Genomic DNA, 27,736 nt, shown 5'->3' on the forward strand with positions numbered 1-27,736 from the left:
GTCAGGTGTGACGTCGTGCTGCGTCATTAGGAGGTCTGTAGAGTGCAGGAAGTGAAGATGGCGACCGCCTACGAGAGATTTAACCTGTGAGTTAGAGCTGAATTTACTCTCATTCATACAGGGACACTTTAATACAGCCTCTTGTTTCCTCCCCGCACCTTCTCCGCTGTCTGTCTCTGACTTGCGCTGTGTCTCGGGGCTGAATCAAGCCCTGTTTCCGCTCCGAGATTGTCCTGAGGCTGAAGTTGGCTTGTCATTTGAATTTTATGTTCCACCTTAAATGCTGCACTGTTTGTACAGTGTGTCATGTCACGAAGCTCCCTTTTCTCTAGCTATTTATTACAGCTTTCAGGTCCACCTTAACATGTACTGCAGTTAGGATTCTACTAAATGGCTGTGGTTGATTCCATATTGTCTAGCTTTATTTAAGAACTGTCCCATTCCACCTTAAATAATGTAGATTGTGTGTAGTTATGGTCTATGCAGTTTGTCCGTCGCCTGTGGCTGGATCTTTGTTTTCCAGCTTGTGACTGGAGTTGTTGTTTCCACCTTAAATGATGCAGCAGTTACAAAAAATGCCTTCGCGATAATCAGCTTTTTATTTGAATGACCTTTTCCACCTCAAATGCTTCATCTTTTAGCTTGTCCAAGGAACGTAGCTGGTTAGAAAACCACTGACTCATTGGAAGTCTTTTTCCACCTGTCTGAAACAGTTGCAGTTTTTACATGAAGCTGATGTCTCTCTGTTCATCAGCTTGTTATAGGAACTGTCATTTTCACCTTAAATGCTGCATAAATAATTATTATTGTTTACAAGGTTAAAACTGACTTGTTTTTGTCTGTTTTTTCGTTGAAAACTTGTGTTCCTTTTTAAATTGTGCTGCAGTTATAATCTGTACAGATTCAAGAGGCTGGAGTTAGCTTTTTATTCAAGTTTTGATTAAAATTTTACATTCCACCTTAAATAGTTTAGCAGTTATAGCTTGTCATGAGGTTAACTGTATGTTAAAATGCTCTGATTCTCCACAGCTCTGATTGTATGGCACAGATACATATCCATACCCAATATATCCAGCAAACCCCAAACACTGGAGCCCCTTACTGTGCTTATGAAACAGCTGATTGTTTTTAATAATGCTGTGTAGACCCCCAAACCCTCCGGGAGCCTGATCAGGATGAAGCAGTTGTGATGGTTCAATGGATTAATGAATGAATGAATAACCGATGAATGATAAATTCTTTTGTAATAGAGGTTTACATTGCAGGATTTAACTTGCTCTCCTCAGACTAATTTAAAGTGCCCATATCATGAAAAAGTGCGCTATCATGTCAACAAAACATGTGCATACATCTGCATACAGCAGTTAAAACCTTCCCGTTCACTTTGAAGTTACAAGGCCTGTTTCAGTCAGCTATTTTAATGATGAACAAATAGGGGAACCGATCTGATCATTTACATATATGAGTCCTATAGGCACAGTAACCAGAACAGCCTGTTTAGTTTTAAGGATTAGAATGGCCATGTAGAGATGCATTCTGACTATTTGGGACACACAAAGAGCACAAATGGACCTCAGGGGAGAAATACAATACAAGAAAATATAGGCTCTGTAGTTCTTACTGGGTAAGGCTCTTGCATTATAAAACATATTGATGGTGACTGCTCAAAGCTGCAAGGCTGCTGAGGCTGTAGGTTAAGGCAAAGTGGAGAATTATTGATCTAAACCCGATCTATTTCACAGTTGCTCAGGTAGAGGCTTCATGTTGTTTCAAGCCGTGTTGCAGTTGATGATGCCAAAAGAAAGACCATTACTACAAGGAGTTAATTTGGCAAATGCCTTTAACTGGAGATACAGATAAATTATTGCAGTGGGCCTGTGTTCATTCGCCTTATAGACCTGTAATATCGTGTAACCTTCCTCCTGTGTTAGCTTTCTGTTACCATCTCTCATGTTAATGGGTCGGTTTTGACCCGTCTCTTAAATCAGCCATAAGACCCCCTAAAACAATTAATTATCAACCAATTTGTTTCTTCCCTCTTGTTGACCTTGTTATTCTTCCTTATCCATGAAAGGATTGGGTTTAATTTTTCATTGTTGCAGACTGTAAACTGGAGATGTACACGCTACAAAACACCAACTCTAAACTGACTGGGCCTTACATGTCTGGACATGTCTGTCTTTCATTGTTTTGTGAAATAGACAAAGATAGAAGCCCCTAACTTAATCTCGAGTGGTTGTAGGAGGAGCCAGCTGTAGGCTGTTGGTGTATAGTGTGCTTATGAGTCCAGATTTGGCACTTGTTTTTTTTGTTTTCTGCTTTAAAATTATACCTGGGTCAAAATTGACCCTAACAGCAGAAAAGCCATAACTTTTAACAAGAGCATTTTATAATTTAGTAAGAGAAATGTATTTTTATTTTGTTTAAATAGAAGTTCCTGACTAAGTCAAAAATTATTGATGCAATAAACAAATTTATGGACTCCTTGTATGCATTTAAAACCTAAAAACGGATCGGTCAGGACCCTAACACAAGAGGAAGGTTAAACAGAGGCTCTTTGTGTGATTACATGACACTGAGTCATAATCTTGTAGAAAAGTACTAGGCCAAGACTGGTGTTCCAAAAAGCAAAGGATTGGCTTCATATTTATGGTGTAGCCTTGTGCTTGAAGGTAGAGGATATGCTTGCACTGCTTGTTGAGTGTTGCTTGTGGTCAAAAGCATGTTTAAGAGCACAGGAAATATGCTCTTCAGCACTTTAGAGAGGAAGACATACTTAACCAGATCTAGCCCCCCGTCACTGCAGTCAGTTTGAAGGAATATGTGGAAGTAAATCAGCAAAGCACTGCTCCAGTCTGTGTTTAAACATGTTTAACATGCCTTTGTCCCTTAGAGATATTGATTTAAAACCTCCATCTGAACTTGCTGAGTCATTCCACAAAGAGTTAATGAACAACCTCAAGAAAGAATGGTTGATAATACAAAAAAATCCAAACTCACACAATACACAGAACTTAAAGACATTATGACATCGATCGAAAAATAAATAATATTTAATGGGGAAATAAATAAATAAATAATGTGTAATGAGCTGACATACACTAATCTGATTGTTACTATGCAGTTAACACAGCTACTGTGCACTTCCACTGTTACTGCTGTTAGTTTGCAGGCCTAAAACACACAGAAAGTAGTACTGTGCACTAATTTATCACAATACTGATAACATACTCTCAAACAGCCCATTTGTGTCTCAGAATTTGTACAATGCCTTTTCAGTTGCAGCTCCTGTTGATTACAGCTGCCTTTGGTTCTGAGCAATCACTGCAGGCAATGCAAGGAAGTTTGGTTTTGCAAGCATTAGGTATAGAATGCAGAGATGTGTTGCAAGGGTTAATTAGCATGAAAATGAAAGGTTATCAGACATCTGTTCTGTGTATGTCTGGTAGACATAATATCTACCCGAATAATACATTCAGTTTAGTTAGAGATTAGTGTTTTACAGGAAACCGTTCTGGGTACTTTCTCATGTCAGATGCAGGATTTCCACATATTCTCTTTCCTTTCCATAGGCACGCAACCCCTGAAAAGTTCTACATTGAGGCCTGTGATGATGGCTCTAATGATGTGCTGGTCATTGACAGGGTCTCCACGGAGATGACCCTCACAGGTAGGTCCTGATTAGAGATAACTAGAAACATTCAGCTGATTATGTTTGTGAGGCAGAGCAGAGAAATGACTCAGTGAAAGAAAACAATGGCACATCTTTTTTTCTTTTAAAGGCATTAAGGACATCCCTCCATCTGGAGTGACCAGACCCATATGTGGGATCATGGGAACCGTTCGCCTCGTGGCAGGTATATCCCCCATGTTAATCCACAAAATATAACCTGGTTATTAAAGGAACACTACATATTTATAATCATACACAGGATAAGATGTAAAATATCCTATAGCAATCAGGTAATTTCACATAGGGCCCACGCCACTCTCTTCCTACCTGCAGCCACAAAATGTCTAAGATGTCTTAACAACTATAGTTACTCATTGACCCAAGCACACAGCCCAGGAAACCACCCACTCCATCACTAGCTCTTCACAGGGGTCGTCTGGCCGGCACGTACCCTCGTCTGTGTTTCGCTGAATTAAGTCCACAACACCTCCGGAATGCTCAAAAGTGAACTCAGGCATCCGAGATCCAACGCTCTCGAAGCCAGCTTTACAGTCTTACCTTACCCTTAACCATAAACAACAGTAAATGCGCACTGGCTTCCCTGGTGAATAAGGCTATACCAAGCCCTACTGGTACCGTTAATGCATTCTCAGTTGCCACCAGTTCCATGTGACCTTTATGTGCTACATCACCAACAACCACAAAAGCACCTCTACAGTGTATTTCCCCAAGAACACTGTTCTCTCCTTATCCACAACCACTGACTAGATCTTTCAGTTGTAATATTTGTATCATTTAAAATTACAGCTTCAAAATCACGATGATGATTGCTCACTGAGTATTTCACTCACTAGTTATGTCCCAACAATGAGCAAGATGTAAACTTGCATAGCACTCTTATCTCTAACCACACTGACTTGTTTTAGCGATAACCGTTAAAACACTGTTTGAATAGTTGTCTGCTGCTGGGTGGCTTCATAACAAACACAACACTTGTGGTAAAGGGGAAATGTATGTAATTAGACTAAATTAATACTGTTGGTGTTATCTTTTGCTGAAGACACATGTAGATATTGATTTGTTTGTGTCTATGCAGGAATGTACCTAATAGTGATCACCAGGAAGAGGAAAGTAGGCAATCTGTTTGGTCACACAGTGTGGAAGGCAGTGGAGTTTGATATGATCTCCTACAAGAAAACCATATTACACCTCACAGACAACCAGGTAACCAGGGAATTCAACCATCCATTTGCTTCCATCCTTGCTGATCCACAGCAGATGCTCTGACTGATGTTGAACGATTAATCATCTGTCTATTAAAATCACTGGTTTAGTGAATATAAAACAAAAATAGCTACTTTAAAGGAGAAGGAAATGACCTTCTTAACTTTCAGTGGATGTCAAAAATATTTTATTCCAAGTAATTTTGGAATATTTCTATCTGTACATTCATCATGAAAATTTTCACTCAACGTGAAGGAGGCCTGCTGTTATTCAAACTATTAGTCAGTGTTATTAGTCTCCAGCTCAGCAGATACAGAGTCTAAGTGTTTCGCTCTTGCGTAATCTGTAGTGGTTCCTGTTTGAGGCGTCTGGTTTGCTGAGCAGAGAAGTCAAGCGTTGTGTGAGGAAGATGAGTCGTCATACTACAGCAGCGGCACCATGCTCTCGTTGGAGCCCATCACAACTATCTCATTACAGTCCTGCAGACGCGCTGCATTATTTATCACAGCTGAAGCTTTAATTGAAAAGCAGTCTAAGGCAGCATCCTCCAATGTGTTGAGTGAAAGGGTGTTTCTCCCTCAGGAGCTGAAGCACTGAAAACTGGGGCCTGGCTCCAGACATACCAGCAAAACCAGAAGGGTCAGTTTTTAGGCATGAAAAAGGAGTGTTGATGTCTTTAGTGTGATGTTGTACTAATCCGTATACTGTGAATTCAGACCTCACAGCAAATGGAAATGATTCAGTGCATATGCTATTGATTCATGAGTGTTTATTTCAAATATTGTGAATATGGTCAAAGTAAAATATCAGATGCCTGATGTCATAACAACGTAAGTTGGAAGCAGCTGTGCTGTGTTTAAAAATCTACTGTCCAAAATTAGTTTGAATTGTAGAGTGAAGTGAGTTTTTGACTCTGTGGCACAACATTAAAATGTACATTTAGTTTGGGTTGTAAAGTGGAGTGAGTGAGGTTGTGTGTTGCATCTTTGTGTGCATCTGTCTGAATGCATGTGTGTTTTATCTCCTTTTATAGCCTTTTTTTTGCCTTTATGTACAAACAACCAACTTAAAAAAAACTATAAAATGCAATGAAACGCAAATTCTGTGAAATGTTGGCACAAAGTCAAAATTTAACAGAATATTTAAGATACGTTTGAATCTTAAAACAGTCGATTTCAAGCAAATTTCCATTGAAGTGGAGGCAAATATTGAGTTTTTAGAGTGACATATGCTTCCTCATATTTTGGGAGGTCCAGGCCTCATTCAACAGCATGGCTACATACACAGAAATTGTTTGTGCTTGCCTGAGAGGCCTGCAGTCCAGATTAGTCCACTGTGGCACATCATTAGAAGAAGAAACAGCCAATGGCAACCATGGACCACTTGCATCAATTTATCAATTGATATTCTCAGTTCCCAAACAAATAAACAGTGTGTTTTAAAAGTAAATTTGATATATCACAGTGGTAAACATGCCTCTGTCAAAACTTTTCAGGAGTGTGTTGCAGGCATTCAATCAAATACAATCAAGTTGTTTAGTGAATACATTGGAAATCTTTTCTTTGTGCTTTTATTGGATACAATAATCCACAAGAGAATTTACAAATCAAAGATTTATGTTTTTATAATGTTTTGCATTTTGTCTATAAGTCTGTGTCCATGTTTGTGTGTCTGTCTGTGTATGTATTACTGTATGACTGATGTATTTGTCTCGCTCTCTCTCTTGCTGTTGATCTCTTATTTTCACTGTCTTTTTCACTCTTTCTCACTGTGTCTCTGGTCTTTCAGAGTTAACTAGCTTAGAGCCAGATCCTCTTATCTCAGACAAAGGAGAGGTCCCCAGGGCCGGCTGCTGTTGGCCGGAGGAATGAACTGTCAGATACTGAATGCATGCACTGGTTCCACTCTGTTTGCCGTGAATTGATTTATTTTGGTGCAGGATTAGCATGTTGAGTGTTGTTTGATTAGATAACATTGTGTGAACAAATTACTCTCACCTTAACATAACCTTTTTATGCCCTGTACCTTTATTTATTTATTTATTTATCTTTTCTAACTGATCCTTCACATTAGTATGTTGTGTATTTGCTTGAAATGATGTGCACATTGTTGATCAACATTTGGGAAACCACCCTGACGACTATATTCATGTGGCAACTGAAATTCTGAGGCCATTGTAGGAGTGGGCGATATAATATCGTTAATGTTAATGCCGGTATGTTTTTTTTTTTTTTAATTTGATAAGACTTTTGCCATATCGCGATACAGCGCGAGCTTCTGACGTAGGCGCGTGCCCGTGACTTCAGCTCAAGCTAAAGCTGGGGGATATATCGATACATTCCATAGTATTTTTTACACGATTTTGAAAATGACCGTATTCATAATATCGAGTATGCCGAGGATACGCAGGTTTCCATCTGAGTACTTAAAACAGTATTTAAAACAGTTCACAAATGTCCTGTTCAGCTGTTTTTCTCTCACATCTACGCATGCGAGTGGACACGCATGAACACACACACCACGCGTCCTGCCATTGTTGTTGTATGACGCTGGAGCAGTTTTCAGCACATTTATCGCGCACACTCAGGTCTACCTCTCTGATAACTGTCAGTAAGTCAACAAAGGACAAAAATGAAACCAGTGGCGAAGCTTTAATTCCAAAAAAAACACCATGCCTTGTTTGAGACACGCTGCTCCCCCTCAGTCAGAGGGAGAGGCAGATACTCCACCGCTCACGAACAGAGAATTCGCCTCTCATTGGTCGTCGTTTTTATTTAGCCAATCAGCAGCCAGACTTAGCTGTCCATCATTAAGTGCAGCAGCCAATGGAGTCACAGTCCCGCCTGGAGGCGTTTGTTGGATTTGTGGCGACGCCGAGAGAAAATAAAAAAAACATTTTTAATAATGAATAAAAATCTTATTTTAGCACTGTGCGACACGGTGGTGCAGCAGGTTAGTGTCGCAGTCACACAGCTCCAGGGACCTGGAGGTTGTGGGTTAGATTCCCGCTCCGGGTGACTGTCTGTGTGAAGTTGGTGTTTTCTCCATGTGTCTGTGTGGGTTTCCTCTGGGTGACTGCCTGTGAGGAGTGTGGTGTGTTCTCTCTGTGTCTGCGTGGGTTTCCTCCGGGTGAATGTCTGTGTGGAGTTGGTGTTCTCTCTGTGTCTGTGTGAGTTTCCTCCGGGTGACTGTCAGTGAGGAGTGTGGTGTTTTCTCCCTGTGTCTGCGTGGGTTTCCTCCGGGTGCTCCGGTTTCCTCCCACAGTTCATAAACACACGTTGGTAGGTGGATTGGTGACTCAAAAGTGTGCGTGTGTGTGTGTCTGTGTTGCCCTGTGAAGGACTGGCGCCCCCTCCAGGGTGTATTCCTGCCTTGCGCCCAATGATTCCAGGTAGGCTCTGGACCCACCGCGACCCTGAACTGGATAAGGGTTACAGATAATGAATGAATGAATTTTAGCACGGTGTCTCAAAGAAACTACTATTAATTTTTCCCTCAACACACCTGTGATGGCAGTAAAACTGACTGACGTTTAGAATCAAAATAATTCTTTATACATAAAAGTCACATTAAATAATAAGATTAAAACTAATATTAAATTATAAATAGTAACTGTTTGTGAAGACAACATCTGTTTACTTTGTTATAAAAATAAATTAGCAGCAGCTTGGATGCAGGCAGTTTGTTTCTTAATGTGAGTTTACTTGAAAAGAGCACTCTGTAAAAGTACTAGATTTTCTAGGAAAATCTAAGTATCAGATCGGGACAGTATCGGGAGATGCTCAATATTTAAAGACTCCTATCGGGATCTGGACAAAAGCACTTGATAGGGACATCACTATTTCTTAGACATGCAGTTTGATAATTATCGTTAGACAATGCAGCATGTTCTTTTTGGTGTTAAAAATAAACACTAATAATTTGACTTTATATTTTGTTATGGTTTTCATAATATCGTCTCGTATATCGCCATTTTTTTAATCGGATATCGTATCGTGATATGAGTTTTTGGGTCATATCGCCCAGCCCTAGGCCATTGTATGTATGTTTCTTTATTACACTCATCTAAGTGTTCATAACCCCTCTGCTACCTCTCCACAGATGCAGGACAATAAGACATTCCTGTCGATGCTCAACAGTGTCATGAACACAGATGGCTTCTACTTCTGCACAGATTACGACCTGACACACACCCAGCAACGACTTGCCAACACTAGCCCGGACTTTCAGGAGATGAGCCTCCTTGAGAGGGTGAGAAACCAAGAGAGTAAGAGAACAAGAAGCAAAAATCTAGGCTTAGGGATGTTTAAGCTGCGATTTTTATTACTGCCCTTATCACCACTCTTATTTTAACACATTTTAATCATGGAAATGTAACTAAATAACAACGATGTGGAGAATTCTCTGTAGTTACCCTAGATCCACTGTCCTATCCGGACCTGGACCTGTAACTGATAAACTATTAAGAGCTGTTTCATTTTGACAGATTCGCTTCTAGTCATTCTGGTTCAGGTTTAGCGGTCCAGGAAACTCAAAGACTAATCGCATGCGTTTCTGCATGTCACACGTGAGGATACTCAGCCAATCAGATCTGCGCATTATGATGAGTGCTGTAACACAAATAATTAACACACACAGGGCAGGGCCCCAGTCACCTGTATCCTGGGCTCAGTAAAAATAGCCCACAGGATGTAATAAAAGCTTTTTTGGGACACTTTCGGGACGACAGTTTTGTGTGTGATAAAACCAGAAACTTTAATAAGAAGGGAACAATAACCATTTGAAATACTCATTACTCTGAATTCTGTTTACGGATAAAGTTCCATCCTCCAGCAATAAGAGCCAATCAGCTTGCTGGTTATGGAAAAGCAGTGAAGTCAACTGCAACTGTAAGACAAGTCGTTAGGGTCTTTATTTAAATTTCAGAATCATTGATTTATTTGTAAATGTTACTTGAAATGGGACTTTTATTCAGAGTATTTGTTATTTATAATGAATTAATGTTGTTGAAAAAAAATTGAAAGGGTAATTTGAAATTCTGTTTAACTAGATCAAACGTTGCTGTAACTACAAGGCTACTTCAGGATGTGGCACTGATCGTGATGCAAGATATACGTTCTACATTATGTTCCGGACGTTGGCTTGAGAAGGGTTTTCTCTAATTGGACTTTGATGAATTTTAATTGATTACGCCTGCTCTAGATGAAGGGTGTTTCTACGAAGACAGGGTGAAGATTTAAAGAAACTCAGACAGTGGTTTGATATCAAAGGCTTCTAGTGAAATTTACAGAGTAAGAATTGTTCACAGTGGAGCTGATAGGGACCAGATATCTGAAGAGATCAATCCTTCTGAAAAAAAAAAAAAAAACCCAAAAAAAACCCAGTCATGTTACAACAATAAACATTACAACACACAGAAACTCAGAGGTGCATTCAGCTTCACAGGAAAGAAAAGAAAACAGTGGAGCTACAAGCTTTGAAATACTGTGGTTTAGATGCTGTTTTATTTAAAATTTAAATGTGTGATGGTTATCAGGCGGGAAATGTGCTTCACAAAACCTCAAACAGTTCTTCAAGTTTATCTCTTCATGTTTTTATCTTCCTTTCCTGAGCACAAACAAACTGGTGAGCAGCCATCCCCAGCGCCCGGTCAACATTTAAGAGTTAGGTGCTTTGCACAAGGGGATTGAAGGAGAAGGACAGTGCTGTTCCTTTCCTCCCACTTCCCCCAGTATTCCTACATGGAAACTCAACCTGTGTCCCTCTGGTCCCTCTTCTCTAAGCCATAGGCCACAGGGACAGTATATTGTGGCAGTGTATTAAAGTAACTCCACTCAAGAGCATTTCTCCCCTTCTGTCAGCAGTTTACTGCTCTATAACTTCTAGTGTATCCAGTAGTAGTTCATCACCCTGACCCATTAACCTTTAACACCTCTATACATCAAGTGTTTTCTCTCATCTTTCTTTAAATCCCCTGCTTGATTTCTCTTTACGCATCTGTCTCTTACTCATCTTTCTTTCTTTTTTTCTTCTCTCCTTTGAATCACATCCCTTTTGGTTTTACCCATGATAACCCCCTCAGTATGTTGGATTGGTTTGATCAAACATCTGTTAAGTTCAACGGTTAAAAACACAAATTAGTCATGCGTTTTAGGTGAACAAACCATTCACTACACAACACAAAATACAGTGTGTTGCAGCACGCCATAGTTTTAAGTACCTTGATACATTAGCATGGTCATCAGATGCTGTACATCCGAAAGTATCCAGCCAGCCCTTCTAATTAATTAAACCATCTACATGCACCAATTGATTAAATGTGTACACACTGATTGATTATTCTTAATAGAAAAGCATTGGTCGATATGAGCCCAAGGTCAGCATGCTCAAAGCCAGGTACTGGCTAGAGAGGCCCTCGGCTCTGGGTTGTGAAGCAGTGGAACCATGTTCTCTGTAGTGATTGAGCTTTATTCTGTTCCAATGTGATGATGTGGAGATGTTTTTATGATCCAGAACTAACCATTTGACCCCAGAACCTGACCTTACTCATGAATCTTGTGAATGAATGCAAACAAAGGCCACCAGATATGTTTCAGTTTCTAGTGTAAAATCTTCTCAAAAGAGTAGAAGCTGTTACTGCCGCAAAATAAGGGACCTAATTAATTCCATAGATTTCAGAAGAAATTCAGTATAAGCAAGTGTCCATTAACGTTCGGACATGCACTGTTTGTGATGGGTAGGTTGCATTGGCTCTAAACATGATTCAGTCAGATTATAGAGCCAGGCCTATGTTATAAACCTTCTGAGGATGATATTGAACTCTTTGTCTTGTTCTCTTTACAGGCAGATCAGAGGTTTGTGTGGAATGGGTATCTTTTGAGGGATTTTGTTGCCCAACCTGAGGTACACACATTCACATCTGAATGTTTACATTAGATTAGACAAATACTCTCCACAGATACCATTATCATTTGTAATAACCTGTGTGTTTTCTCCAATTTAGCTTCAGAAATTTGCTTTCCCCATCATCCATGGCTGTATCCTTTATTTCCCTTATATATTTGATTTACTAGATTTAAGGAGAGCATCAGTCACTGACCTACCTAGCCCGCATACCTGTTCATTAAGGGGCAGTACTGAGACCTTAAACATGTTCCTCAGTCCCAGTTGTCAACACTGTGGATTGTGTGGTTGATCAGATTGGGTGATTATGTCAATTTGATACCATAAACAACATGAACTATATCACTGTAGTCTTTCCTGTGCATGTTGTCGGCATCATCAGGGCGTTAAAGAATACTCCTCTAACTGCTTGTTTAATAAAAGAGTTTGAGCCAGTGGTCTTTAAATGATAGAGATGTTAAAGGGTCATTTTGGGCAGAAATTTGAGTGTGGCCTGATCAACATTAATGTTAATTACGGTGCAGTTCTTGGCACGTCCATGATTGGTGAGGTAGAGTAGGTGAAAAAAAAAACATATAAAAGATCATGACATGTAGATTCCTTGGGAGGTTTTGAGAGCATTTCACTGCTAGTTGTACTGTGTATGACTATGTATGTGAAAATAAACTACTTTGATTTGATGTGAATAGTTGATTACATTTGTGTGACCCCTAATTCTTATCATGACAACTGTAAAGAAATTTGAGTCAGTACATTGCTATGCATACTTTTTTGTCTAAGTAACATTTTAACAGCTCATTCCATTAGTGTTAAATGTGGATGAGGTCCATCTCTGCCACGTCCGGATGTAGTTGGAGGGATCAGATCACAGTCTGATCACAAAGCATCTTGGGGTTGTTCACACTTGGCTTTTTATGTGGACAAGTGTAATCTGAACCTGATCCAATCACGATAAAAACACGTTAATGCCAGGTGGAACAGGCCCTTAGAGCTTCTTCAATTTATTTGTGATTAAAGGCTAAGCACCAGCTCTATGAAAGTGTCAAACAAATAAATACAGTGGAGTTTGAGTTCTTAACTTGTGTTTATTGATAGTCAGAAAACATGTTATTTCTTACTAATTCAAAGAATAAGGTTTAAAAGACCGTTGGTCCCCCCCCCCCCCCCCCCCCAACAGTGTTGGGAAACTCTAATAGGCGTCTTGCCTGTGACGTAGATGGTGGACAACAACTCTAGAAGCTGCACTTAATTTAATGCAAAATGACGAAAAGGTGTGTTGTTTTTGGCTGCAATCATTCAATGTACAGTGGGACATCTGTGAACAAATGGCCCAAAGATCCCAAAATATCCAGAAAATGGACTAAATTTGTCCACTTTAAACGGGCACTTTGGAAAGGACCCTCCGCTCACTCCGTTATCTGTAGCTCATTTCACTGGCGCTTTTCCAACAATATGGGCATGTAAGGACACCAACGAAAGGTGTTCAAGAGCCTCTGTAACATGGAGGTAAACAGGGTGAGGACACTCACTTCGCCTGTTTTAGTTGGTGTTAGTTAACGTTAGCTTGACTCGCTAAACTCGGTGGCTCAGATTATACTCGGCTACGTAGCTGCATTACGGAGGTTTATAGTGTCGGATGAATTCGAGTTCGACTTCGATCACATTTACAAGAATAACGGTACCTCTACATTTGAGTTTAGCTTATTGCTAGGCTATTGTCATGAATAATGTTGGTTATTTAGCTAGATACTGTCATAACAGTCAGTCATAACGGTGTTTTACCGTGACGTTGTTCAGCTGTTGTCCACCAGTGACGTCACGGTTGCGTTCAAGAATTTCCGTAGGGAGCTTGGGTTTTTCCGCAAATTTAATAAAATGGTCAGTTTTAAAGTGAATTAAGCTGCTATTTTCATTTTAGTTCATACTTATATATGTCAGTAACTACAATAATGTGGAATATTCATGAAGGTCCATTAAGTGGTGCTTAGCCTTTAAGAAATACAGCTATTGAGAACTGATAGTCAGGTTAAAGAACATTTGTTATGCCGGAAATTCATGAGAACATTATTGTCCCTGCTTAATTTACCACTGGCTGGGAAATAAGAATGTAATCAGTAGGAAAAATCAATGTGTTCTTTATTTTGATCGCTTCTTTGAAATAGTAAGTGTCTGTTCTGCTGGTGTGTTCTGTCTGTTTCAGTTTATTCAGCTTACAAGTAATATGAATCATTAAATGTGATCAAGTATATTGTAAGTGCATTTGCTGTATTGCCCACCCTTGGTCTTAGAGATTGTAAAAAGTCATACAGATACATCACTAATATACTACATTCACATTACTATAACCCCTTCATCTGTCATCAGTTCACTTTTACTTCTGCTCTGTTCTCTGTTGTGTCTCCGGTGTCGACCCGAGGAGGATGGGTTCCTCGTATGAGTCTTGGTTCCTTCCAAGGTTTCTTCCTCGTGTGCTGAGGGAGTTTTTCCTTGCCACTGTTGCCCCTGGCTCACTCAGCAGCTTTACAGAGATCTGGGTCTAAGCCTCCTTTGTGACGACTTTCCGTTGTGAAAAGCGCTTAATAAATACAATTTGATTGAAATCACTAGCACATAAACTGTGATGAATGTGTTGTACGAAGCCTTTACTTTATCAATAAGTTATTGCGATGAAGCCGTGCTGCATCAATGGGAAAATATTTGAGTGGATCCTCATCTCCAGGAGAAGCTGTTTCAGAGCTGGGGTTCGATACTACGTTCGAGGTAAACTGACATCTGTACTCACAAATATACGCTCACTCTGTGGTGGTGTTTAACGTGTCTTCTCTATTCTTCTCTTAGGAATTGACTCGGAAGGACATGCTGCTAACTTTGTTGAAACAGAACAGATTGTACAGTATAATAACTCCAGAGCCTCCTTTGTGCAGGTTAGTGAAACAGAATAATAATCAATGTCCTGAGGTTGCAGCACTTCTAAAATTGGGTTTTACATAATGTTACAGTTGCTGGTGAAAGTCTTGCGGCTACATGACACCTACATAAAGCTTTCATCACATCAGATATAATCCTATATAAACATCTATTATTCCTTATTCCTACAAGCGTCTATTTTTAACTGCCTTAGTTAGGTTCACGTTATGACAATCAATCATTTTTAAGGAGTAAGCCTTTAAATGTTACTAGAATTGCTTTACCTACAGCAAAAAACTCTTTAAAACTCTTTTATATGAGTTCCCTGGTTTTTATAAACAGTGGAGTAGAGATTCTGCTATTTTACTGTGGAGCTAAATTAAGAGGGGTATATATATTCATTTTTATTTCCAAAATTTTGTGGTTCTGAATGGAAGAAGCCCATTAATAAGCCTGAGGAAACATGTATTTTATCTTGTACGTTATTTGTACACCCAGAAAACTTTATATACTGTGTAGAGGCTGAGAAAGAGCTCATTAAGCTGCAAGAGCATTCACTATAATTTGTCACTGTACATGAAATTGGTTTAAATTCGCAGCCTGGTTTTAATAGTGTGTCCTCTCATTTAAGGTACTTTTTTTCCTCTGTCCTGTAACAGACCCGAGGCTCCATGCCTTTCTTCTGGTCTCAGAGGCCCAACCTGAAGTACAAGCCAAAGCCACAGATCAGCAGCACAACTAATCACGTAAGGTGTATACGTGAACACGTGTATTTGGGCATCATCCTCGTTTAGGAAGCACTGTTCCCTCCTTAGTTCCCACACGTTGTATTGTTTTTCCTTTCTGTGTCAAGCAGCATTTTGTCTGAATTCATTTTGTCTTAGTATCTTAAAATAATGATATAGTTTTGACCGATAAGTCTGTAGCATCTGTGTTAAATATACATACTGACCATTAGGGTCAGAGCAACTAGTCTTTCCAGACTCTTGTAAACTTGTAGGTGTCTATTTTGTATTGATTGTCAAGTACATGTTTGTTAAGCCGCTATCAGAGTCTTTCTTTTGTTGAGTGACAGCACCCTCCACTGGAGAAAGCTGTGCAATGCTTCCTAACTCACTCATTAATGTTAATGAATTCACTGTGAATCTAAAGTGCTTTTGTACTAAAGCTGATTTGCCAACAAAAATATGTTAATGCACAGTAATATTCATATTTATCTCTTTTAGCTGGATGGATTTCAAAGGCATTTTGACTCCCAAGTCCTCATTTATGGGAAGCAAGTGATTCTGAATCTGGTGAGTGTTGTTAGTTTCTGCAAAGCAAAAAATGTTTGTGTACAAAGTTTGGTATATTCATGTGGTCTATTGTTTTTGCTTTTTTAAGGTCAACCAGAAGGGTTCAGAGTTGCCCCTTGAGCAGGCATTTGCCAAATTAGTGAACAGCATGGAGAATGGGATGATCAAGTAAGGATTGATAAAAAGGTTGGTTAATGTATCAGTTGAACATGTGCCTGTAATGACGGCACATAACTAGCACCATATTCTGGTGCTCGATGTCCAGGATCTGACTTACTCCCTGTATTGGCAACTAATCCCTAATGATTACACACCTTGTATATATTATCTATAATGGTTGCTCTTTCTCATTAAAGGTATATAGCTTTTGACTTCCATAAAGAGTGCAGTAAGATGAGATGGCATCGCCTGCAGATTCTGGTGGAAGCTGTGGCAGAAATGCAAGATGAGTTTGGGTAGGTCTTTAACGTATTTCCTTACATTATGGGATGTTGTATATTAGTAATATTATGTGATGTGATGTATTTGATTGATGCCTCAAGATAGAAGCCATTAATCACACTGAGTAAGCAGACTTGCAAAATTACCTAGAGTAGATGTGAAGTCTGTTGTGTTATCACTAATTTGTCATATTATCACTATTATCTATGAGCTATATCATCAGTCATGCCAGTGCAATGACTGGGATCTGACTCACTACGAGCATTACAAGGGTGTTATCTCTCCCTATGCTGAAATGTAGGTGCTAATCCATGATTCCTCTATACCTACACACACACACACGATTCACTAAACACTTGTTCCTGTAGGTACTTCATGCTGAGCTCCGATGGCAGGGTGATATCAGAGCAGTCTGGAACGTTCCGCAGTAACTGTATGGACTGCCTGGACCGCACTAACGTTATTCAGAGTCTTTTAGCCAGGCGTTCGCTCCAGAGCCAGCTCCAGGTGAGAGCCAGAGGCATGATGTCATTACACACATCGCATCAAAACATCTAGAGGTGTTAAATACATTCGAAACACTTTGCTCTAGGTGTTGATGTGACACCTACTTAAGCCCTGCATAATGACTGAGATACGGCTACATGAATGTCTAAGGCTGATTCTAGCAAGCGTCAGATGTCACAACACTGACTGACACAGACTAAAGCTGCACTTATGAAATCTGAGTGTTGGAATAAGCCATAATAGATGTTTGTGCAGGAATTGTTATGAGAGGTTTATGTAGGTTTCCTGTAGCCTACGTATAGAAAACACGTATAGAAGAGTGTTTGCTTAAAACTGAATACACTTGATAATTTGATGTCTGACACTGTGACATACTGTTAACTATAAACAGTGAAAAGTGAAAGCAAGCACACATTTCACACTTCAGGACGGCTTCAAATGAGGTAGTGTCGCAGTGACACAACTCCAGGGGCCTGGAGGTTGTGGGTTTGATTCCCGCTCCGGGTGACTGTCTGTGAGGAGTGTGGTGTGTTCTCCCTGTGTCCGCGTGGGTTTCCTCCGGGTGACTGTCTGTGAGGAGTGTGGTGTGTTCTCCCTGTGTCTGCGTGGGTTTCCTCCGGGTGACTGTCTGTGAGGAGTGTGGTGTGTTCTCCCTGTGTCCGCGTGGGTTTCCTCCGGGTGACTGTCTGTGAGGAGTTTGGTGTGTTCTCCCTGTGTCCGCGTGGGTTTCCTCCGGGTGACTGTCTGTGAGGAGTTTGGTGTGTTCTCCCTGTGTCTGCGTGGGTTTCCTCCGGGTGACTGTCTGTGAGGAGTGTGGTATGTTCTCCCTGTGTCTGCGTGGGTTTCCTCCGGGTGACTGTCTGTTTGGAGTGTGGTGTGTTCTCCCTGTGTCTGCGTGGGTTTCATCCGGGTGACTGTCTGTGAAGAGTGTGGTGTGTTCTCCCTGTGTCTGCGTGGGTTTCCTCCGGGTGACTGTCTGTGAGGAGTGTGGTGTGTTCTCCCTGTGTCTGCGTGGGTTTCATCCGGGTGACTGTCTGTGAAGAGTGTGGTGTGTTCTCCCTGTGTCTGCGTGGGTTTCCTCCGGGTGACTGTCTGTGAGGAGTGTGGTGTGTTCTCCCTGTGTCTGCGTGGGTTTCCTCCGGGTGACTGTCTGTGAGGAGTGTGGTGTGTTCTCCCTGTGTCTGCGTGGGTTTCCTCCGGGTGACTGTCTGTGAGGAGTGTGGTGTGTTCTCCCTGTGTCTGCATGGGTTTCCTCCGGGTGACTGTCTGTGAGGAGTGTGGTGTGTTCTCCCTGTGTCTGTGTGGGTTTCCTCCGGGTGCTCCGGTTTCCTCCCACAGTCCAAAAACACACGTTGGTAGGTGGATTGGCGATTCAAAAGTGTGTGTGTGTGTGTGTGTGTGTGTTGCCCTGTGAAGGACTGGCGCCCCCTCCAGGGTGTGTTCCCGCCTTGCACCCAATGATTCCAGGTAAGCTCTGGACCCACCGCGACCCTGAACTGGATAAGGGTTACAGATAATAAATGTTTGAGGTGTGTGTGATGATTTGTCATGTATTTTGCAGAGTGATAATTGTTGGTTGCTTTCTGAGCCTCATATCCACAGTGCACAACTAAGGATAAAACTTTTCCCCAAATTAATTTTATAAAGACATTTAAATTCAATGTCTCTTTAAAGTTAGTTCTGCAGATATTTTCTCTTATTTCCGCACTGGATGTTTTATTGCTTTCTTTATGTTAAAATTTTAATGTAATACCATATCTTTTTTGCTGTCTGTGCACGTGTGTTGGATTAACACATTAATGATGTGTTTCATTTTAGAGAATGGGTGTCCTCCATGTTGGTCAGAAGATTGAGGAGCAGGCTGATTTTGAAAAGATTTATAAAAATGGTAAGCATCAAATCCATTAGAAGTCTATATAGACCTTAATACTCTGTATGCAGTGTGTGCTGTGGAAAATGAGCTGGATCACTGTAGACACTTCACCATAGTCTCTGGCTTTAGTTAAACTTGTCTTTTATTTATTTATTTATTTTTTTTTTTTTTTTTTTTCCTTGTCTTTTAGCCTGGGCTGACAATGCCAATGCATGCGCTAAACAGTACGCAGGCACAGGAGCCCTAAAGACTGACTTTACCAGGTAAGCACCACTGGCATATTCTCAGTGATGGATGTGGATATTCAAACACTCAAATTATGAGGATTTTTAATGGAAAATAAAATATGATACAGTCATTATATAAATTAATAAAGTGTGTATAATATCTATTATTAAGGACAATTTTAGCAGAGAGGACATTGTCTGAAACACAGAACTGTCAAAAAGCCCATTATGTACAAGTCAGTCGTTTTATCAGACGTCATATTTAAGCAGCCTTTTCAAGGAAGTCAATTAAATAGAATTTTTCAGTCTTAATGTGTTGACATTCAACTTTAATTATACTTTTCACTGTTGTCTGGGGCTCTGCTTTGGTTTTTCTAAAAAGGAAGGCTATGTTTTACACCTCCACAGTTCAGTCTGAGACACTTTTATTTTCATTTTCAGTTTATCATAAAAATAGAGCTTTATTTTTCTCCGGTCTCTCAAAAATGAAACAAAATATTAAGCGCTTTTTGTAGGGGAGAGTTTTGTTGCTCTTCTGGATTTAGGAAACCCCTGTGCATTTTATTTCCACGTAATTTTCAAATCCTCTCAGGAATAGGTCCTGAAACTTGAACATGATGCTTATAATTAAATTAAAAATAAATTCAAATAATGGATGATGCCACAGACTCTTTTCACATTATTACAGTGCTGTAAAACCCTAAAAATGTGGGCACACAAATTGTTGATATTTCATCAAGACCAATCCCATAATCATCTAGACAATATGTTCAGGATTAGAAAAGATTTGTCTCTTATTCTATTCCTCTGAACTTCTCCCTGTCAGGACTGGGAAGAGGACTCATTGGGGTCTGTTAATGGATGGCTGGAACTCCATGATCCGCTACTACAAGAACAACTTCTCTGACGGCTTCAGACAAGTACGTGTGAAGTATCAGTTTGTCATGTTTGTGTGTGTTGTGAGCAGGTTCGCGTTTCTGATTATTCACTGTTGAGATGAATGTATTTACTTTCAGTATGTAAATGTAGATGAGCCATAGATTAAGAGGGAATGATTTAGAGTAAGGCGGCACGGTGGTGCAGTAAGTAGTGTCACAGTCACACAGCTCCAGGGACCTGGAGGTTGTGGGTTCGATTCCCGCTCCGGGTGACTGTCTGTGAGGAGTGTGGTGTGTTCTCTCTGTGTCTGCGTGGGTTTCCTCCGGGTGCTCCGGTTTCCTCCCACAGTCCAAAAACACATGTTGGTAGGTGGATTGGCGACTCAAAAGTGTCCATAGTGAGTGAATGAATGAATGAGTGAATGTGTGTGTATGTCTGTGCTGCCCTGTGAAGGACTGGCGCCCCCTCCAGGGTGTATTCCCGCCTTGCGCCGAATGATTCCAGGTAGGCTCTGGACCCACCGCGACCCTGAACTGGATAAGGGTTACAGACAATGAATGAATGAATGAATGATTTAGAGAAGTATGAAAGGAACAGATAAAGTTTGTGGACAATGTAATGCAATGAAATGAAATAATGGCATTATTTGCATTTTCTTTGAAAAGTGATCTTTGTGAGGGTCCATACTGTATTTATGCTCTAACACTTGCCGTGACCTCTTAACAAAGCATTGTTGGTAATCACATTTCCCTGAGAAAGCTATTCCACAGTCTTTCCTTGAGATCCACCATGCTGAACTCTGTGAATCAGAACCAACATGCTTTGCCTCCTAGGACTCCATCGACCTCTTCCTCGGTAACTTCACTGTGGATGAAAGCGTAGAAGGGCTGACACCTCTTCGGGTGCAGAAGGACTGGAAATTCCTCACGGTCAGTCTATGATTCCTTTTTGTAGTTCTAATTTTACTACGGTACGTTGATCTGTGCTGCTAATTAGGCGTGGGCGATATGGCCCTAAAATCATATCACGATATTTCAGGGTATTTTGGCGATGACGATATACTTGACGATATGGCTACACACCTAAATATACTTTTGTTAATGTCAAGAACACACTACTGCAACAAAATAAATGTTATATTAATTATATACAATTAAATATATTTTATATAATAATAATAATAAATGGTTACATTTTACCTTACATTTTACAACAGTAACGTACCAAGATTCTGATTTTGTATAAAAAATAATGGAACATAAACCTACCACACAACCAAAGTGCAGAAAGTTTAGCGTATAAACAGCAAACGCAAACAATTATATAAAAAGTAACCTTAAAGCTTCAGATTAAATAACAAAACAAACACGTCAGTGTCAGTGGAGTTTATCTGCTGGGGTTAGAGCTCATTGGCTGTTAAACTATTCTCCGTGCATTTTTGATTTTCTACGTTATCACCCAGGTGATTCTGCTTGAGGTGGGGAAAGAGATTATTTATGCCCCCCTCCCCCCTTCTGTTGTTATAGGCTTTTTTAATTTCTTACATAATATCATGGTTTATAATTCACACGACTGAAGAGCCACTTTCCACCGTACTCCATAATTAATGGTATTATGGGTAACTACATGACGACGTTAAGAAAACAAGTCAGAATATCACGATTATCGGGATATTATTTGTTTAGCGTATTAAAAATTATGGCACAGTCGTACTGTTGATAGCTTACACAGCTTAACCCCAGTTCAGGTTTATAAGTGCATAACTGCGTCTTAAATGATAGACCTTTAAAGGAGTAATCATTTTCTTCAATGATTCTTTTTCACATTATAATACAGGAATTGTACTACCACCAAGTGCCCTGAATGTGTAAGCGTTTTTGTATTAAACCAATTTTAAATATGGCCTCCCCCATATAGGGCACCCACTCAGTGATAAATAAACATTTTTCATAATTCAGCAAATGCAAAACAATATGATTCTTCAAATCGTCAGGAAAACAATGTAATATAATACAGTGGAACCTCTACCTATGAACTTGATTCGTTCCGTGACCCAGTTCGTAGGTAGAAAAGTTTGTTTCCCGAGTCAATTTTCTCCATTTAAAATAATGGAAAAGCAATTAATGTGTTCCGGCCCCCACCCTGAAAGTCACCTGATATATGTTTACAACACTCTCAAATTAGTAAAAAAAAATACATGTAGCGTTACTAAAAATAAAAAAGAAATACAGTGGTAACAGTAATAAAAAGAAGTAATAAAGTTTTAAGTGGTTACACATCGCTACCTTGAAGACGTGACGACTGGCTGGAGGAGTAACACAGGCACTGGTTGTATGACGGGAGGTGGGGGGGGGTGGAATAACGGAGAGTAGGTGGTGAATGTGGGGAGTCGAAGCGTAGATACGGCTTAACTTAGCACGAATTTCGATGTCTGCTATTTACACAAATGCTGAATTGCTAAAGCTACAACTTGCTAATCTTAAAAGCTCACTCAAGCCTGGGCGCTGGGAGACTCGCCTATTGGGGTCAGTGGCCACTTCCAGCTGCCGGCTGGAAAAATATTCAAATACCCGGTTCGTATCTTGGAAAGTTCGTTCGTATAGGCGTTCGTTAGTAGAGGTTCCACTGTATATAATAACTGTTGCTGGTAAAAACATCACATTTCTCCTTTTCACCAGAGGATAATGACTGAAATGGTTTATTCCTTCTGTTCTTCTAGCTTCCCATCATTATGTTGGTAGCCTTCTCCATGTGCATCATCTGCCTTCTTATGGCTGGTAAGAAAAATAAATTTGCAGTTTGCCACCACTTCCTCTTGCTGCTTCCTCCACAGACTCTAAATTAAACATTTCACTTTTAGACACTAAACACCTGCCTCACATTTGAATTTGGTTCTTCCTTAACCACAGTTATGGATTTCTCGTTTTGTTTTTTTAACTAATTTCTGATCTAGCTTCTACCAAAAATGATTGGTTAGACTCCCATTGGGTTTTCCGTTCCATTGTTTGCATTGCTATAATTCTATTATTGTTTATTTGGTGCTGACCAGAATGTGGACCTGTTCCCCTTTTTAAATTTTGGTTGCTCTCATTGTTTGTTCCTCTTACTCTTTGGCAGTTTCTCTTTTTGACTATTGGTTCCTCTCATGATCCTCTAATGATGCTAACATGTCATTGAAAGCTTTTATGTTGTATTTCATTGCTATTTAATGCCACATAAGTGCTTTGAAGGTAAGGCAGTTTGCCATGTGCTGATTGGTGGCTATAAGCTTCCATCACCTGTTAGCTTCATTAGATTTGCAGGTCTAGTGCAACAATAAAGCAGCACACTTTAGACACTAGACAAGTTTACTTGAGCTTTCTTTCTCACTCTCATTCTCTCGTTCTTTCTTTCTCAGGCGATACCTGGACAGAGACATTAGCGTATGTGTTGTTCTGGGGCACAGCTAGTGCCCTGACGGCGGCGGTCATCCTCTTCAACGGAAAGGAGTTTGTGGATGCTCCAAAGCTGGTGCAGAAGGAGAAAATGGATTGATTGTGTGTGTGTGGAAAGCAGCTCAGTCCTGCAGCCCTGCACTCCTCTTCTCTCTCTCCTGTCTCCTCCTCCTCTTCCTCCTCCCAGCTGCATCCAGCTCGGAGTCTGTACTGATCTGCTCTCCACACTGTCTTTCTCAGAATGTAGACAACCGCCTTCCAGCAGAAGCTCTCTTCGTGCGGGTTTGACTATCCCACCCTCCTCCTGTGTACAGACGTGTGCGAAGGTTTGAGTCGAGTCCTGGTCGAATTAACGGTTTGATTTTCTAATCACGTTTTAATGCATAATTTTAGTTTGTTTAAATCAACAAATGGAGGGGAACATCAGACATAAAATGGGGCCTCTGCACAAGTTATGGCACAATAATGTTATGATTAAGTTTTCCCATTTATTTAAATCAGAATTATGCATTATAATGTGCAGGAAAATGCAGTTTTAAAATTTAAAGGATGTGTATAATATTTTTCAAAACTTAATTTGATTGGTTTTTGCACAAAATGGTGTACGCAGTCTCTCTCTCCTGCACTGGAGGAAGTCCCTTCTGAAACAAGTGAAACAGTGACCAACCACAAGGAAAAAAGGCACATACGTCACGGAACTCTTACATATGCACTACAGCAGAGTCGTCAAGTGAGTGTGCGCTTCAGTAGAGTTGTCGAGTGTGCACTAGAGTAGTACTTTTCCAGTAAAATCATTTTGGACATTTTGAAAAGTCGCAGAGTAGATTTCCAGAGCAATATTGTTGTTACCAAAGTTATTTTGGATGGCATTCTGCTGCCTAGATGTGTAAATGCTGGTCTGATCCTTCTGGAACGAATGCTTTTCATAGAAGCGTTGTGGTCGTCGTACGTGCTGAGTTTCACTCATATCAGGAGGGATTCTGATTTTATGCACTCTATCGGATTGGAGACAATAGTGTACCATTTCTTCCTTGGTCTGTATTGATTCCTGGATCTGTTTTGTTAGCTGCTCTCACTCTCTATTAGTTCTGTACTGTACGTTCTCTTGTAGTTAGCATCTTATTTGACCATGTTTGTAGGTTGGAGTTCTCACGGGTTTGAGGAATGGTTCACGTAAAAAAATAAATAAATAAATAACATTTACAAAAATTTTCCTATATTTCACAAACATAGTTGAGTTGCTTTCAAAGTGTGCTTCTTTAGTTTTGTACTCAGTACAAGCATAATGTACACCGATCAACCTGAACATGTCTTTTTTTTTCTAAGCTCACTGTCTATTCTGAGTTCCGTTGACCATACAGGAGCTCTTTTGAATTTTTAGAATTTTTAAACACTGTCCGCTCTGTCCAAAAAACACACGTTGGAAGGTGGATTAGCGACTCAAAAGTGTTCGTAGGTGTGTGTGTGTGTTGCCCTGTGAAGGACTGGCGCCCCCTCCAGGGTGTATTCCCGCCTTGTGCCCAATGATTCCAGGTAGGCTCTGGACCCACCGCGACCCTGAACTGGATAAGGGTTACAGGCAATGAATGAATGAATGTCCACTCTGTGAGACACCTTGTAGATGTAAAGTCAGAGACAGTAGCTCTGATCTGTAGCTGCACAGTGTGTGTTGGTCACCCTCTAGTCCTTCATCAGTGACACAGGAAGCTGTCGGCTGGTTATTTTTGGTCGGTGGACTATTCTCAGTTCAACAGGGACACAGCTGGGTTTAAAAAGTCCAGCAGTCACTGCTGTGTCTGATCCACTCGTACCAGCACAACACACACTAACACACCATCACCACATTTCTCTGGGGTTCCTGACCTTTGAAGAGCAGGATGACAGTATACAGAGCAACAGATGGACTCCAGCTTGTAGTTGTAGAGCTATAAACTGCTCCTGTGTGGTCAGTGGAGCTGGGGGAATGGGCAGTGAGTGTAGAAACAAGGAGGTGGTCATACTGTTATGGTTGATCAGTGTATATAAGAAGTAGTTACAGTCAGTGGCTAAACGCTTTTGGCTGCTTTGATGTCTGTTAGATCATTCTTGCATCTCAAGTGCAGATATAAAGATGTGATGTCTGGTATAAATAGTTTGTTCTGATCCATTCCTTTTTGAGTTTCTGCTGTGGAGGGGCAGAGGTTTTTACGCACTGTTTGGGTAATGGTTTACGCAGATTCCTTTTGTCAGCACTTTACTAATGATTTCCATTCGTGGACCACAACACTAAAAGATTCCAGGAGCACACCCCCTTAGTTGATAGTTTTTTGTGGTTGCAGTGTTGTTCTTCTCTTGCCTGTAGGACACTGAGAGCAGATTTGCACTTCACATGATATAAATGAGCGGCGTTGAAGTTTAACTATGTATCATGTTACATTTTTCTCGTCCTTTTCCGTAATTCAGTGACACAGGAAAAGCAGTGTCCAGTAATCTAAGTTTGAATGATCCCTTGAGGGGCAGTGATTCAGAAACGATGTCTGTTGAGGTGTTATTGGGCGTCTTAAAATTGAATATGAAGGAATATTTTAAACATCTGAAGCTGGGGGTCGTCTTGTGTTTTCCCGTGTTTTTCTTAAAATAATGAAAGGCAGTAAAGTGCACCCACAGCTACAAGGATGCTCCAATTTAATAACACTGACATTTTAAAAATAAATAAATAAATGTCCCACTCTGAACACATTCTCTGCTAGAAAACTGCACAGTGATGAAGCTGATTGCCACTGGGCAGATCCGTGTGCTGGTGGCACAGCTGCTTTATTCAAGCTGATCTCAGACAGTGTGAAACATGGAAAATATACATCTGTTATCAATATCGCATTGTAATTATGTACTGTATAGTGTACAATAACACAATGGGCACCTGAGATTTGTACTGGGTTAAAGGGGAACTCCACACAGTCTTCAGAGTTTCTACTTAATTAAATAAATACATGGTAATCCCAAGTCTTTCTGGATTCATATGTGAACGGCTGTTCAAAGTGGTGGCGGTGGGAACCAGGCGTTTGAAGTTATTACATTAAATGTTTATGAATATGAACATTATCGTTTTGGTAGTGGATTTGAGCATGGATTAGATCTATTTAAATACATTGATTGTTAACTATGAGCAGCATTTAATAGAAATGTGTAGTTCACTGCTGGCTGTGAATAGTACATTTACTGTTTGAAACTGCGATGTCATAGCCTCTGATTGTTATCACCACCACTTTAAATTTCATCAATTTTATCTCTCTCTCTCTCTCTCTCTCTCTCTCTTGCTCTCTCTCTCGCTCTCTCTCGCTCTCTCCTTCCCTCCCCCTCAACCAAACACTCCGAGTCACTGGAGTATAACACGTTTTGAAATGACTGTGGAGCTCCCCTTTGGCCAAAGGGAGCAAGGCTTCCCTAATCGACTAGTTTCTTACGTTTCTGAACGGCAGCTGGTGTGGACTCTTCTCAGAGCAGTGAGGATGAACGTAGTGGAAGATGGCAACATGTTACAACTTGACCCGTTGTCCTGAAAGTGAACTTTAGAGAGGTTGTGTGTGCCTCAACTTTGTAATAAAGTGTTAGGTTGTGTGTATGTGTGTGTAATCTAGACTCAACACACCTCCATGGTTCAGTCCTCGCCTCCTGTTCAAAACCACACAATGCTGATCAATCTGAACACAAAAGGCACAGTCGTTAACTCCCATCTAAGGCATAATTTATAAATATGAAGTGTTTCTGTGGTTCATAAATGAAGTCGTCATAAATCTGTCTTAACGATTTTTATTCCTTGAACTTCGGAAAGAAAAAGGACATTTATATTTATACGGTTTTACCTTTCCCAATAATAACTGCTCGGTGTGGTGTCGGTGAAGTCGCCCTTTCATACTGAAGTTCTCTCATTGTTTTTGGATTTGTGTGGATTGTTCCACAGCAGTGTAACGAGGACAACTATTCTGCTGTACTTTGTGTTAATCTTTTACCCTTCTTTTCGAAGTGTGCAAAAAATTACAATAAATTAAAAGAATTAATTGCTTGTTCGTTCCTTTATTTATTCCCAAACTACTAATGGAGCAGACACAGCAGTGCTGCTAGAGTTTTAAAAGCCCTCTGTGTCTGCTGAACTGAGAACAGTCCACCAACTGTGCAGGAACAGATGAGCTATATACACTAACAGATATCCCACAGATCACCCATAATGTGTCTGAAACCATTCAGTTCTCTATAATAGTGAACTATGTAGTGAATAGTATAGGGAATAGTGAATAGGGAGCCATTAAGCACCGCTGTGTGTGATCCGCTCAGACCAGCACAACACACACTCCCTTGTTCTAAGAATCTAAGTGGTTTCTTTTGTGCCTATTCCC

At 40.4% G+C, this 27,736-nt stretch overlaps 1 protein-coding gene across 1 annotated transcript; it reads left to right on the forward strand.

Moving 5' to 3' along the window:
- Positions 1-27,400, forward strand: sacm1la (SAC1 like phosphatidylinositide phosphatase a). Its single transcript, XM_066674342.1, has 20 exons — positions 1-86; positions 3,573-3,670; positions 3,783-3,857; positions 4,770-4,897; positions 8,999-9,148; positions 11,741-11,800; positions 11,901-11,934; positions 14,459-14,560; positions 14,639-14,724; positions 15,367-15,453; positions 15,934-16,002; positions 16,091-16,170; positions 16,359-16,457; positions 16,812-16,950; positions 18,769-18,838; positions 19,014-19,086; positions 19,877-19,970; positions 20,763-20,858; positions 22,649-22,706; positions 23,327-27,400. Exons 1-20 carry the CDS (start codon positions 58-60, stop codon positions 23,461-23,463), a joined length of 1,764 nt encoding a protein of 587 aa, XP_066530439.1. The 5' UTR covers positions 1-57; the 3' UTR covers positions 23,464-27,400.
- The last annotated feature ends 336 nt before the right edge of the window (positions 27,401-27,736 follow it).

The sequence above is a fragment of the Hoplias malabaricus genome, chromosome 6, assembly GCF_029633855.1.
Source record: "Hoplias malabaricus isolate fHopMal1 chromosome 6, fHopMal1.hap1, whole genome shotgun sequence".
NCBI lineage: Eukaryota > Metazoa > Chordata > Actinopteri > Characiformes > Erythrinidae > Hoplias > Hoplias malabaricus.